The following is a 12,932-nucleotide window of genomic DNA, read 5'->3' as shown; positions in this document are numbered from 1 at the left end:
TTCCAAACTGATGGTATACCATTCCCTTTAATTAGCTTTGTTAGAGTATCCGTACAATTATCCTCAATGTTCATATTCAAAATATTTTTAGTATTTAATAGATTTGTGAAGCAAGCTCCCAAGCATTCAAATATAGTATAAGGAAATTCAGCAAAAAAAAAAAAAAAACATATAGTATAAGGAAAATTGCAAAAGAAAAAAGAAAAAAAAAATCTTAAAGATTTCGTATGATTTTTTAAATTCATATAAAATAACTTAATGTTAACTATTAACATATTTTCTCAAATCTATTAAATTATAAACCTCATTCAAAATTTTAAATACAATTCAAATAGTTCACACTAATAAGGGGAAAATTTTATTTCATTTATGGGTATGCAATACAATACATTAATATCAAAGTAAAAGTAAAAAAAAAAAAAAAAAAGACTAATGTAGAGAATAAGTTAAAAAAAAAAAATTTTAAATGAGAAATAAGAGTTGAAGGTTGACAGAATAGTTTACAGTGACATATATATATATCTATCAAATCAAAAGTCTCAAAGCCCATAAAACATTCTTCATGGCTTTAGCCTGTTGGCAAAAATCCAGTCACACATCATCGTAAACCCAATACAAAAGCTCCAACGCCAAAAGTCTCAAACAACCAAAGACCCATAGCCAATCACAACCTCACAAAACCCACAATGACCTTTGACCTCTGCATCAAAATCACAAGTCATTTACATCCTTTATAGTTTGGAGAATCTCATATGTGCATTTGAGGTGTTAAGGAACCTCATGGTTTTTGAAAAGGAATTTGAAATTAATTGTAAATACTTCCTTTGTTTTGTTTTTTTTGGTGTTTTTTTTTTTTTTTGAGAAATAATTACAACATGCTGCTAACCCCACAGCTCAAACCCTTTCCCCCCTAACCTCCAAGCACTTTGGTTCAGCAAACAAATCAATATTGTTTCTGTGGGTTAACAACTACTGAATTATAAATAGTTTTCAAAGATGGCTAAACTAAATAAGCAACAAATCAATAAATAAACTATTGAAGAGAAACATGAAATTAACAACGAATGTGAAATGAGATGTAAGATTATAGTGGCATAACAACGAACATAGTATTTTGGGATTCAAAAATAAATTAATTAACAAACTATTTAAGAGGAACATAAAATTAAGAAAGTAAACATACCTCTCTGAAATGAATTGTGAGAAATTATACGTGGCATAAGTTTTGAGGGATAACGAGATGGAGATATATAAAAGAACAGATTTTACAACAAGTAAAGCAAACATTAAATGAAACTAGCTCTTCAATTTCATAAATCATATGGCATTTACTTGGTGTTAACTGCATTGTATAATTGGTTGGAAGTGGCTGCATTGAAGCCCAAAATACAAAACGCTGAAATCTTTTAAGCTCCTGCATTTATGCTTCAAATAATCACCGAGTTGGACTGAAAACCGTTGTTTTTTTTAGAAGTTGAAGAGTGTTTGTACAGATAATCACTGAGTTGGAATGGAAACCGTTGTTTTCTTAGAAGTTGAAGAGTTTTTGTATAGAGAAACAAAGGTTGTAAGTGACGGAAATTTTTGGTTGGGTTTCATCTATAGGTGGGAAGGAAGAAGAGGCTTGTGTGTTAAAATTTAGGCTTTTATCTACTAAACTATGGGGTGGGTCAGCCTTGGCGTGGGTTAGCCTTTGAGCTACATGTTGGTGGGGAATTCAGATGGTAGCCTTTGAGCTACACATTGGTGGGGTGTTTAGACTTGGTGTGGGTTAGCCTTTGAGGTACACATTGATGGGGAATTTAGATTGTAGCCTTTGAGCTACACGTTGGTGGGGGTTAAAGTTGGGGTGGGTCAAAGGTTGTAGCCTTTCAGGTACATGTTGGTGGGGAATTCATATTTGGATCAATATTTATGGGTTGGGGCTTTTCATCTACTTTGGGAACGTAGTTATTTTTTTTAGCAGATTACAATTGTTTGGTCATTGTCAACCTTAGCCCAAATATGTGACAGAAAAAATAAGTTACTATAAATTATTGGATTACAGTGAAAAAATTTAATAGGAAAAAAGGTTAAAAAGACTAAATAGAAGCTTAGAGTGTCACATGGCAGGACCTCATGCATTCTCGCATGAGGTCTCTACTTTTATATATATATATATATATATTGATATTGATGATACAAGAGGTTCACAAACACACAAGATTTCTTTAAGGGCCTGTTTGGATTGAGGGAAAAGGGAGGGAGAGTGGAGGAGAATGGAGTAGAGTTGGTTGAAAATAGGTTAATTTTGAGCTAATTCTACTCTATTCCCTCTCTCTCTCTCTCTCAATCTAAACAGACCATAAATATTTAAGCACTCTAGAGTTACAGGTTGAGAAATGATACAACAGGTTCACAAACACATGAGAGTCCTTTAAATTTTTAAGTATTCTAGAGTTACAAGTTTGCAAAGGACAATACTAGGGTATGCAAGGTGCATCTATTGATTCAGATGAGAAATAAAATAATTCTAAATGATAGGACTCCTAAATGATTAAGCATTTTCATAGCGTATGAAGCATGTTGCGCTCTAGCTGGTGCACTGTGAGAAATGTGAACCAAGCAGCAATATTTAACTTACAGGGAACTAAAAAGGATACTAAAAACTTAATGAAAGAATGAAAGATAACAGAACATTCAAGTAGCCTTTCCTGAAAGCTTGTTTTTCAAATAACTAAAAAAGTAGCAAAATATAAGGAAAATTAACAATCTATTCGATTTTTCTCTTTAATACTTACTCACATCGATGTCATTAATAGGAAAAACAAGTTAATTGCACTGAGTATGTTTCATGATGAAAATATTTTATTTGATTGTTATATCCCTGCTTAACACATTTTGGTACTCAATAGAAAATATTTTTCAAAGCCTCATCATGTGCATAACAATGAAGCATAGGTTCTAGTAAAACAGGTCATATCAACTTGAAAAGCAAATTTTCTGCGTTAAAATTATGCAAATCTCGAATATTACTATCTGCATCTTCTTTAAGCTTCTTGTTCTCCGCATAAATAGTAGGGAGAAATTTTGTGATTATATGAGGAGCAAATATACATGCATCAACAAGTAAAGCACAAAATTTACTAACATAATCATTTTTTTAATCATTTCTCCCTTTCACCTTTTTTATTTTATTTTTTATTTATAAAATTTATCAATAACTAAAAATAGTTCAACTAATATTATTGAAATGAACAATGCTGCATTTCTCAAATGAGCTGACTCATTAATATAGCCTTTCATCTAAAATGAGTTTTGATTATTTCAAGATTGATATGTTGTCTCTTGGGTTGAGTAATGGATTGCTAATTTAATCTTGAATTGAACGCGTATGAAATTATTTATGGCAATAATCAAATATCCACATTGAAGAATACCCAACTTCTATAGAGTTTGCATTGGTTGTTTTGAGAATGAATTTACATCTATTAGCTTGAGATAAACCAAATTCAATATCATGTAATTCACAAATCCAGCTCTCTTAGAGGGAGGAATAGAGATAGTAGAAAAGGACAAGAAAGAAAGGAAAAGGTATGGGAACAAATTATATATTCAATGACAAATACAAACACCCTAAGGCTCCGCTTGGGAGTTCATAAGAGAAGGGAATGGAATGGAATGATCATAAGGGAATGGAAAAGAATGGAATGTCTTTAAGTAAGGGAAAAGAATGGAATTGAATGGAATTAAGTAACCTTAATTGGATGTTTTAAAATAAAGAAATGAAAATGAATGAAATGTAAGTAATCTTGTTTGGGAACAACACAGAGAGAATGGTATGAAATAATTTTATGGCAATATTACTATTAAACCTCTATTTTAAAATAAAAATTTGAATATATAGGGGCATTTTGGGAGTTTTAGTAAAAAAAATCATTAAATCTAATTTCATTCCCTCCCATTCCTCTCAATTTTAGGGGGAATAAAAATTTTAGGTTTTAAGGGAATAGAAAAGAATGAGTGTTTCCTTCTACTCATTCCATTCTCTCCCACTTAAACTCCCAAATAATGGAATGGACTTTCCATTCCCTCCATTAAAACTTCCAAATAAGGGAATGGAAGAATATTCTAAAATGATTTTTTTCATTCCTTTCTATTCCATTCCCTCCTCCCAAGCGAAGCCTAAAGGAAAGCTGGTTATCAACACAAAAGCAAAAACATGAAGCAAAAATTATGCCATATTGATGACCAAGATGCTTGTATCATAAGCATACTTGTTCCTAGATAATGAAACTACCCAAATAGAGCATGTTGACAGCAATAGTTACGATGGAATGGATGTTGGCAAGATGTGCACCAATTTAACAATTTTGTGCACCAATTTTGTACATTGACCACAAGGTACATGCTGTTACAGTGCTACGTTTTCCCTATTATAGAGGAATCACAAAATCTGATATTCAGCGAAAAAAATAAAAAAATAATTGGAACTATAATCATTGCAAAATCAATGTTTCAAGGTATCCAAAGAAGATCGAGTAAATTCACCAGATCTAATGTAAAAAGATTTATTAGGACCAAAATGTACACAACATAAAACAATTCCCTATTTTTGTGTTCTTCTCCACTGGCGAACAGAGAAGAAAAGGAAGAAGAAGAGGATACAAGTTAATGTTGAAAACAGATAGAAAGTGGGTATCAAAAGAAATTAGGTAGAAGATAAATTATTACAGAAGATTGTGGCAGTTAGTCAAAGAGAAACACAACTTCATAACATAACAAAGTTTACAATTAGCAAATAAGAACAAAATCACAAAGAATTACGTTTGAGAGTGAAGTTCTCCTTGCTTGCACTCGCACACACCACGGAAACATTTTATGTCAGGTTCGGCTTGTCAACAAATCCTATATCAGACCAAACCAAGGGAGAAAAAACACTTGTGAAAACAATTTTACAAGAAGACTGATAAGGAAGTAAAAATCAGATACAATTTTACCACTTCTTTCCAGGGGTAGAGAAGTCCTAGCTATGTAATTCTGCAACAAAAAGCACAAATTAGATCAATTGGATTTATGGTTTCTGTAAAAGGAATGTTTTAAAATTTTACAGAGGAGACCAAGCATCTTCACCAGATTTAGCATCAAAATGTAGTAGAACAGAAATGTACACTGGATATAAACTTTTTTTGTTCTTTTTTCTTTTTTTGAGATATAACTTTACTGCATAAAACCATGATTCATGTTAAAGATTTACTAATTCGGAAATGTACACCACTTTTGGACGCTTGTTACCAAGCCTAAATTTTTTCCATGAATGATGTTCTTAAGCAAAAGAATATTTTAATTACAACACTCCACTTGAGTGTAGATTACCAATATTTCTTCTTATTCTAGGAGGAGTATCCTTTGGTCTAGAGGGACACAGTTAACTGATGTTAAGTGGGGACTTGGGGATGGTACTAACATTCCAATTGACCATTTCTTTGGCCTAGTTCTAGAGCAAGGAACAAGGGCACAGAGGCTGAGAAACTTGCTTGTGAGACTGATCAGATGGACAAGATCTCTGGTCCTGGAATCAGCAACTAGTCTTATCTGTGTATGACGAATATTTGTCAAACTCAACTAAAAATTCTGGCCTTACACTAAGTCAGGTTCTTACGAGGCTAGGATGGGATTTACTAAGATCCCAAGGTCTGGGATAGAATGTGGAAACTAAAGATCCTGTATAAATTTACAGTTTTTGCTTTGAAGAGCAGATTTTCTGCCTTAAAATTATGCATATTAAGAAAATTACCATCTGCGTCCTCTTTAAGCTTCCCATTCTCCACATAAATAGTGAAGAGAGATTTTGTGAATATATGGACAGCAAAAATTCATGCATCAAGTAAAGCACCAAAATTCACTAACATAACCATATCTCAATCCATTTATCTTTCACAATTTTTTATAAAATTTTATCAATTATACAAATAGGCAACCATTCCATCTTTTTCAAAATTTACAGTGCAATAAGCATTTTCTTAACATATGGAGCATGCTGCAGTACTACAGCTGCTGCAATGCATGAAATGTGAATCACACAGCAACATTGAACTTGAGGGAAATAAAGAGAATACTCCAAACATAATGAAAGATTATAACACATTCAAGTAGGCTTTCCTAAAAGCCTGCAACTCAAAAACAAATAAAGTAGCAAAAGACAAGGAAGAATAACAATCTAATTGATCTTTCTCTTCAATATTCACATCGTTATATGGTAATGAAATGCCTTCTATCACAGGAAAAAAATAAATTGCAGAGAGTATGTTCATAATGAAAATAGTTTATTTGATTGCTTTGTCCCTACTTAACACATTCAGGTAGTCAACTGAAAATATTTTTCAAAGCCTTATCTAGTGCATAACAATGGAGCATAGGTTCTAGGAAAATAGGTCTTACCAACTTGAGGAGCAGATTTTCGGCATTAAAATTATGCATATCAAGAAAATTACCATCTGTGTCCTCTTTAAACTTCCCATTCTCCACATATATAGTGAAGGGAGATTTTGTGAATATATGGGGAGCAAAAATATATGCATCAACAAGTAAACCACAAAATTCACTAACATAACCACATTTTAATACATTCCTCTTTTACATTTTTTTTAATAAAATTTATCAATTATACAAATAGTTCAACTAACAAAATTGAAATGAACAATGCTATATGCCTCAAATGAGGTGACTCATCAATATATCCTTTATTTCAAACCAAGTAGTCGACCCTTCCATCTTTTCCACAATTTAGAGTAAAAAAGTGTAACATTTCAAGAAGTGAGAACAACTCAATAGTGAAAAATAGCATCTGAAAGCTCGGATTTGTATGAAAACACACGAGCTTGTTCAAACCCCAAATTAAAAAATTGAAATGAACAGTGCTATGTGCCTCAAATGAGACGACTCATCAATATATCATTTATTTCAAACCAAGTAGTCGACTATTCCATCTTTTCCAAAATTTAGAGTAAAAAGGTGTAACATTTTAGTAAGTGAGAACAACTTAATAGTGAAAAATAGCATCAAGTTACAATATATAAATTCAAATGTAATGAACATATTACACAATTCTTGTTATAACCTACAAGAAAAGATTGGACCAACTTTTTAGTATGCTTAGACAGTTATTTAACCAGAAGTCCTATGATTCCCAACTGAAAGTATAATTTGTAGCTACCTTAAATCTGATGTACCAATAATCTTCTAATACTTTTCACCATTTAAAAAAGTACACATATACTCTAGATAGGTGCATTCATAAAAAAGTGTGTATTTGCATATGTTACATTTATATGTAAATAATAAATTAAGTGCAAAAGTATTACAAGACAATAAAAGAGTAAGTGTTATATGCAAGCTGGTGGCAAATTGGCTGATTCTGGAATGACATATATCCTGATTTTTTATTGGCCAAGTTGGGCTGTCCCTTGAACTGAGTAATGGATTGTTCATTTAAACCTTGAACTAAACTCATATGACAGTTATTAATGGTAATAAGCCAATGATAAAAAATCCATACTAAAAAATGCCAAACTTCAGCATAGATTAACACAGGTAGTTTTGAGAATGATTTTACATTAAAGGGAGGAATTGCAAAAATAACAAGAAGGGAAAAAAAAGAAAAGGAAAAGGAATGGAAATAAATATAAACATTTAAATATTTAATCACCCAAAAGGAAGGCTATTTATCAACACAAAAAGTGTAGAGAATCCAGGAAAAGATCATGGTGACATCTTGGTGGATCACCCAAGACAGCTCAAGTGATTAACCCACCCCCCAAAAAAAAACAAAAGCAAAAAAGTATGGAAAATTGAAGATCAAAAATGCTTGCATCATAAGCGTTCCCACTTCCCAAATTAACCAAACCACACATATAGAACATATCGATAGGCGTAGTTACAAAGGATATTGACCAGATGTGCACCAATTTTGTAAATTAAGCACAAGGTATATACCTCATTTTTCTAATGATATAGGAATCCAAGACTTGACATTCTAAAATAAAAATCACAAATGAGATCAATTGGAACCAAGATCTCTGTAAAGGAGTGTTTCAAGATATCCAGAAAAGATCATGCATCTTCACCACATTTAGGGGGAAAAGATTACTTAAGAAAAAAATGTACACAGCATTCAAAATAAAAAAATTTAAAAAAAAAAATGAAGAAGATAAAAGGGGATGTGGAAACAGAAAGGGAGTATCAAAACAAATCAGCCAGAGGATCAATTACTACAGAAGATGGTCGCACTTAGTCAAAGAGGGGCACACGTTAATAACACAGCAAAGTTCATATTAATTAGCAAATATGAAAAAAAAAAAAAAAAAAAATAGAATAGAATAAAATCACACAATAATTTCTTAGCCATAAATCCCTTATAAGACCAAAACAGCAAAAGAAACCACTTGCAAAATCATTTTGCAGTAACTATAAAGCATATACTTACAGGGAAGATGTGATAAATAATTGGTTGGCCCAATCCAAAAAGGGGTATTTAAAGGATTCTAGAAAATGGATTAGAGAAAATAAAAGAAAGATTAAAGATGGGTCCATAAAAGATAAATAATAAAACAAATGTGAGAATGAAGAGAAAGACATACCGCCCAATATGCTAAAAATTGTTTATCCCGTTCCTTCGGATCCCAGAAGAAGGGTTGAAGGACATTCCTAGTGTCCTGACAGTCCAACGACTCCCACCATTCTTTAACTGCTTTAATCTCTTTAAGAGAAGGGGGAGGAGATAGTTGTCCATTAAGAAGCGGCAGAGAGAGAGGGAGTCTCTTCAGCTTTTGACATTCAATTATCTCAACCCTTTCAAGAGAATCACAAACTATTACTTTTCTGCTACTACAAATGGTCTTCAATTTTGGTAGGTCCCGTAATTCCAAAGTTCTCAATCTGGCGAGAGTGATTTTGGTAGTGTCCATTCCCTCTTTTTCTTCTCCTTCAAATTCATCAAATACTTCTGCTATTATTTCCTCTAATTGTCCACAATTGCAGACCACGATCTCTTCCAGGTTGTGCAAGTGTAGCAGCAACCCAGCCGGAAGCAGTTTCTTTATTCTTGAACAATTCTCTATTGCAAATGTTTTGAGACAGGAAAAGGTGTCAGGTGGGAACCGTGCCGATGCAACTTCCTCTTTTCTAAACAGTACCTGTAAGTTATCCAAACTAGAAAGATATAAAACCTCGAGAGTTTGAAGAGAAAGGGTACAAGAAGTGGACGATGAAGAAGAAGAAAATGAAAGTACGTGCTCTATTCCTTCGCAGTTGTCAAGAACTATAAACTTTAATTCAGTTGCGTGGTTCAAAGACGGAACATCGCATAAGCTTCTTATTTCGTGACAGCTTCCAATAGCTAGAGCTTGCACATCTTTCGGTAGCACGAAGGACTCTTCTCCTTTTCTTAAATTGCAGTCATTTAACATTACAAATTTGCCACCTAAGACTTCTTCCCTTAGACAATCATCCATAATTGACATTCCCACTTCAATTTCGTAACATGCAAGTTGCCTTTTCTCCAAGGATCTTATATACGTATTGAACTCGTATAAGTCATAAAAATGGCCCCCAAAAGTCTCCAATTTCTTCAAGCTTGCTATCTCTTCTCCTTTCACTAATACTGTGTTTGAATCGCAGGAAACTGAGAGATACTGAAGATGAGATAGTTTAGGTAAAATCCCAAGTGGAATGGTTTTTAGTCTACACGCATTCAAATTGAGATATGTCAAGTTGACCAACATTTCTAAACCATGAGGTACTTCCTTAATGTTTGTTAACCCAAGGTCTAACTTTCTCAATGTTGTAAGCTTTGCTAATGAAGACACATGGTCTAATTGTCTACACCCTCTAAGCCTTAATGTAGAAAGATTCTCCAAGCTAAAGACTGAATTCGGCAAAGATCCAATACCAGTATATGATAGATCAAGAACCTTGAGCCCATGCAAATGCTCAAACAAAGAATCTGGGACAGCTCCTAATGACCTGTTAAATCGCAGCAACAAGGTTGAAAGGTTAGGACACCTTGGTGATACATTACAAGGGATTGTTGATATGTTGTTGTACACCAAAGAAGCCTTTACAAGATCCTTTCTCCATTTTCCTTCATCTGAAAAATCTTCCAATCCCAAGTGACCTTCTACCATAAATTCAGGACTTGCAACCTGGAGGACCATGTCTCTTACCAAATCATGCATCTTCACAAAATTATCATTTCCACCTTCCAATAAGCAAGCATTTTCAAGTTTACTCAATATTGAATAGCCCCTATCAAACTCCGTTTGCCTATTCTTCATTCTTTCAATAATTCCCTCATCAATCAAATGTTCTATCAACTCTTGTTTGTCAATCTCGAAGTCTTCAGGGTATAGTGCACAATGCAAGAGACACTGTTTAGGTTCCTCATCTTCCAAGCATTCATAACTAAATTTAAGTGTCTCAAGTACCTGCTTCTCTCTATTGTTAGACCTCATTACTGATGTCTTCAGCTTTTCCAGTGCATCCCTCCACTCGAAATCTTGTCTTAAGGGTTTGAAACTTGCAGCTATCGTAACAATTGCAAGAGGCAATTGGGCACATCTTTCAAGAACCTCTTTTGCAATTGGTTTCAAATAGGGAATATTAAAAACATCATAACCCATTTTATCCAAAAACAACTTATGTGCCTCCTCTTTCAAAAGTAACTCCATTTTGATATCATTACAATTCATTCCTCGACAAACAGCAAGATCTCGTGTTGTTAACAACAATTTGCATCCATTTGCTAAAGTAGGCTCTGGAATTCCTACTTTCTCAAGAGCAAATGCTTCCCACATATCATCTAAGATTAGCACATATCTATTCTCATCTTCCAATTTTGCCTTTAACTTGGCAGCCCTTTCTCTTACATCCTCAACTTTTGCGAGATCTAAATCCAACTTGCGTGCAATATCATGTTGTAGTTGGATAACATTTAAAGACTTTGATACAGTGACCCAAATGACACTGTCAAATTTGTTTTTCTCTTTTAATAGACGATTATTGATGTGTTCCATGACAGTCGATTTCCCTATACCTCCCATTCCATAAAGGCCAATCTTTCTAACATCATCGTCCAACACCCATGCCCAAATTGTTTCCTTTACTCTTTCAGCAGTGCTTTCCCCAATCAAAGTTGGTGTTGACATTATTTCTCCATTGCTTGGAGGTGGATCAATGACCAAACTATCACTAAAAGCACCCCTTTGATAAAGTTCTTCCACCTCTCGTATCTTCTTAAAAGCAAGTTTTCCTACGTGTGCACGTGAGAAACACTTCCCTTCTACAGCTTCACGTTCAATGTCTTCTAATTCATCATTCATCTTTTCTACATCTTGGAGCCAGCCTTCAACTTCTTTCATTGGTGTCTTTCCTGGAAGAAGTTGTGCTCTCATTCTTGAGATTGTGTCTATCTTCCGGCGTTCTAAATTCTGCCATTTGTTCTTGAGAATTCTCCTATGTTTATCAGCGCCTCTATAATAATCACAGCATTTGCAAATTGGAGCAAATATCATTTTTGCAATCTCGAAAATGGGACCCACAATTTCCATTGTTTTGTGCCTGCAAATGTACCCAATATGTACATCAGACATTTTGCACATTTATAACTAAAAATTAAAAACAAAATGGAAGAATTCATCTTTATAGTCCCCAAGTTTTAAAAGCCATGGAGTTGGATTAGTAAATGGTAAGTGGAAGGAGAGGTGGCGGTAGATCAGTCGGTCTCATTTTCTCTCTCTCCCCTCCCCCAATGTTATTGTCTTTATAATGAACTAAAAGAAGAGATTTTTTTTTTGTAAATTCTAAAGTTGACTTGTCAAATTAAAATTTTAAAATATGATTACAGCATATCTTAATTTAGAGGAATTAATATATATTTTAAGTAGATGAATTAATATATATTTTAAGTGAAAATAATAAATTTGGACAAACTAAAAAGAAGCAAATAATAATTTAGTTCAGCTATAAATAATTCAATTTATGAATTATTAGACCAAGGTTATATGGCCAATGGTTATTGCAAGAGGACTTGGCTTTTCCAATAGGTTCTAAAAACAAGCCTCTATTAATTGGAATATGTTTTTTTAATTATTATTATGAGCTAATCAATATCCATGGAATCAAATATTTTTTTTTATGGGAATGAAAAATTTTCACAATTTTTTTGAAAAAATTTATTGACATAGCCTAATGTGATTGGTACATAATAAAAATAGTGTTAGTGAAATCCCATAAAAATAGGTCCACATAAAAGTTATGTCTCTAATATTGCTCCTTTAAAAAGAAGTTACGACTTTGAAGTTTGTAGTGAAATCCCATAGAAAAGTTTTTAGTGAAATCCCACAGAAATTATATGTGCAATTAAATATCATAATAATAATATAAACTTTGCTCTACCTTTTTTTAATTGAAAAAAGGATGCTGATATTAATTGAAATTTAGGGATGTAATCTATATTCTATATATATATATATATATCTAAAAACTAAAGTCTAACATTTATTGTTACTACGTTCTAGTTAAACCACATCAGCGTCCACTTCATTATCCTTTTTCTTTCAATTTTTCTATAATTTTTTTAAACATTTATTTTTTTTAATTTTTACACTTTTCTAACCTTTCTCTCCCTTACCTTTTCATTTTCCCATTGCTTCTCAAACCTTTCTCCTCCTCTTACCTTTTTATCTCCCCACTATTCTTTACATTAATATCATTCTTCCTTTTTCCCTTCATCTTTCTTTATTTTTATCTCTTCTTATTCACAACCTTTTACTATAAATCTATCACTATCTCTTCTATTCAATACATAGTTTTCCCTCACAAAGAAAAGGTTCTCTCTCTCTCTCTCTCTCTCTCTCTCTCTCTCTCTCTCTCTCTCTCTCTCTCTCTCTCTCTCT

At 33.0% G+C, this 12,932-nt stretch overlaps 1 protein-coding gene across 2 annotated transcripts; it reads right to left on the bottom strand.

Annotated features, from left to right (window-relative positions):
- Positions 1-4,565: 4,565 nt before the first annotated feature.
- LOC112035528 (disease resistance protein At4g27190-like) lies at positions 4,566-11,590 on the bottom strand. Of its 2 annotated transcripts, XM_024068344.2 has the most exons (3): positions 8,619-11,590; positions 4,980-5,019; positions 4,566-4,887 (listed from the first exon to the last, which is right to left on the bottom strand). In XM_024068344.2, exons 1-3 carry the CDS (start codon positions 11,583-11,585, stop codon positions 4,859-4,861), a joined length of 3,036 nt encoding a protein of 1,011 aa, XP_023924112.2. In that variant the 5' UTR covers positions 11,586-11,590; the 3' UTR covers positions 4,566-4,858. The 2 variants fall into 2 exon arrangements, with proteins under 2 accessions (XP_023924112.2, XP_065636812.1); XM_065780740.1 differs by lacking the exons at positions 4,566-4,887; positions 4,980-5,019 and adding an exon at positions 7,739-8,522.
- Between the last annotated feature and the right edge of the window lie 1,342 nt (positions 11,591-12,932).

This window comes from Quercus suber, unplaced genomic scaffold, assembly GCF_002906115.3.
Source record: "Quercus suber isolate HL8 unplaced genomic scaffold, Cork oak 2.0 scaffold_244, whole genome shotgun sequence".
Taxonomy (NCBI): Eukaryota; Viridiplantae; Streptophyta; class Magnoliopsida; order Fagales; family Fagaceae; genus Quercus; species Quercus suber.
Note: the sequence above shows the minus strand (reverse complement) of the source record. Positions and strands in the feature narration are given on the sequence as shown.

Coding starts and splice junctions, on each gene's coding strand:
- LOC112035528 (XM_065780740.1), bottom strand. CDS start 11,585: ATGGAAATTGTGGGTCCCATTTTCGAGATTGCAAAAATGATATTTGCT. Junction 8,523..8,618: donor AATTTTTAGCATATTGGGCG/GTATGTCTTTCT, acceptor TCCATTTTCTAG/AATCCTTTAAATACCCCTTT.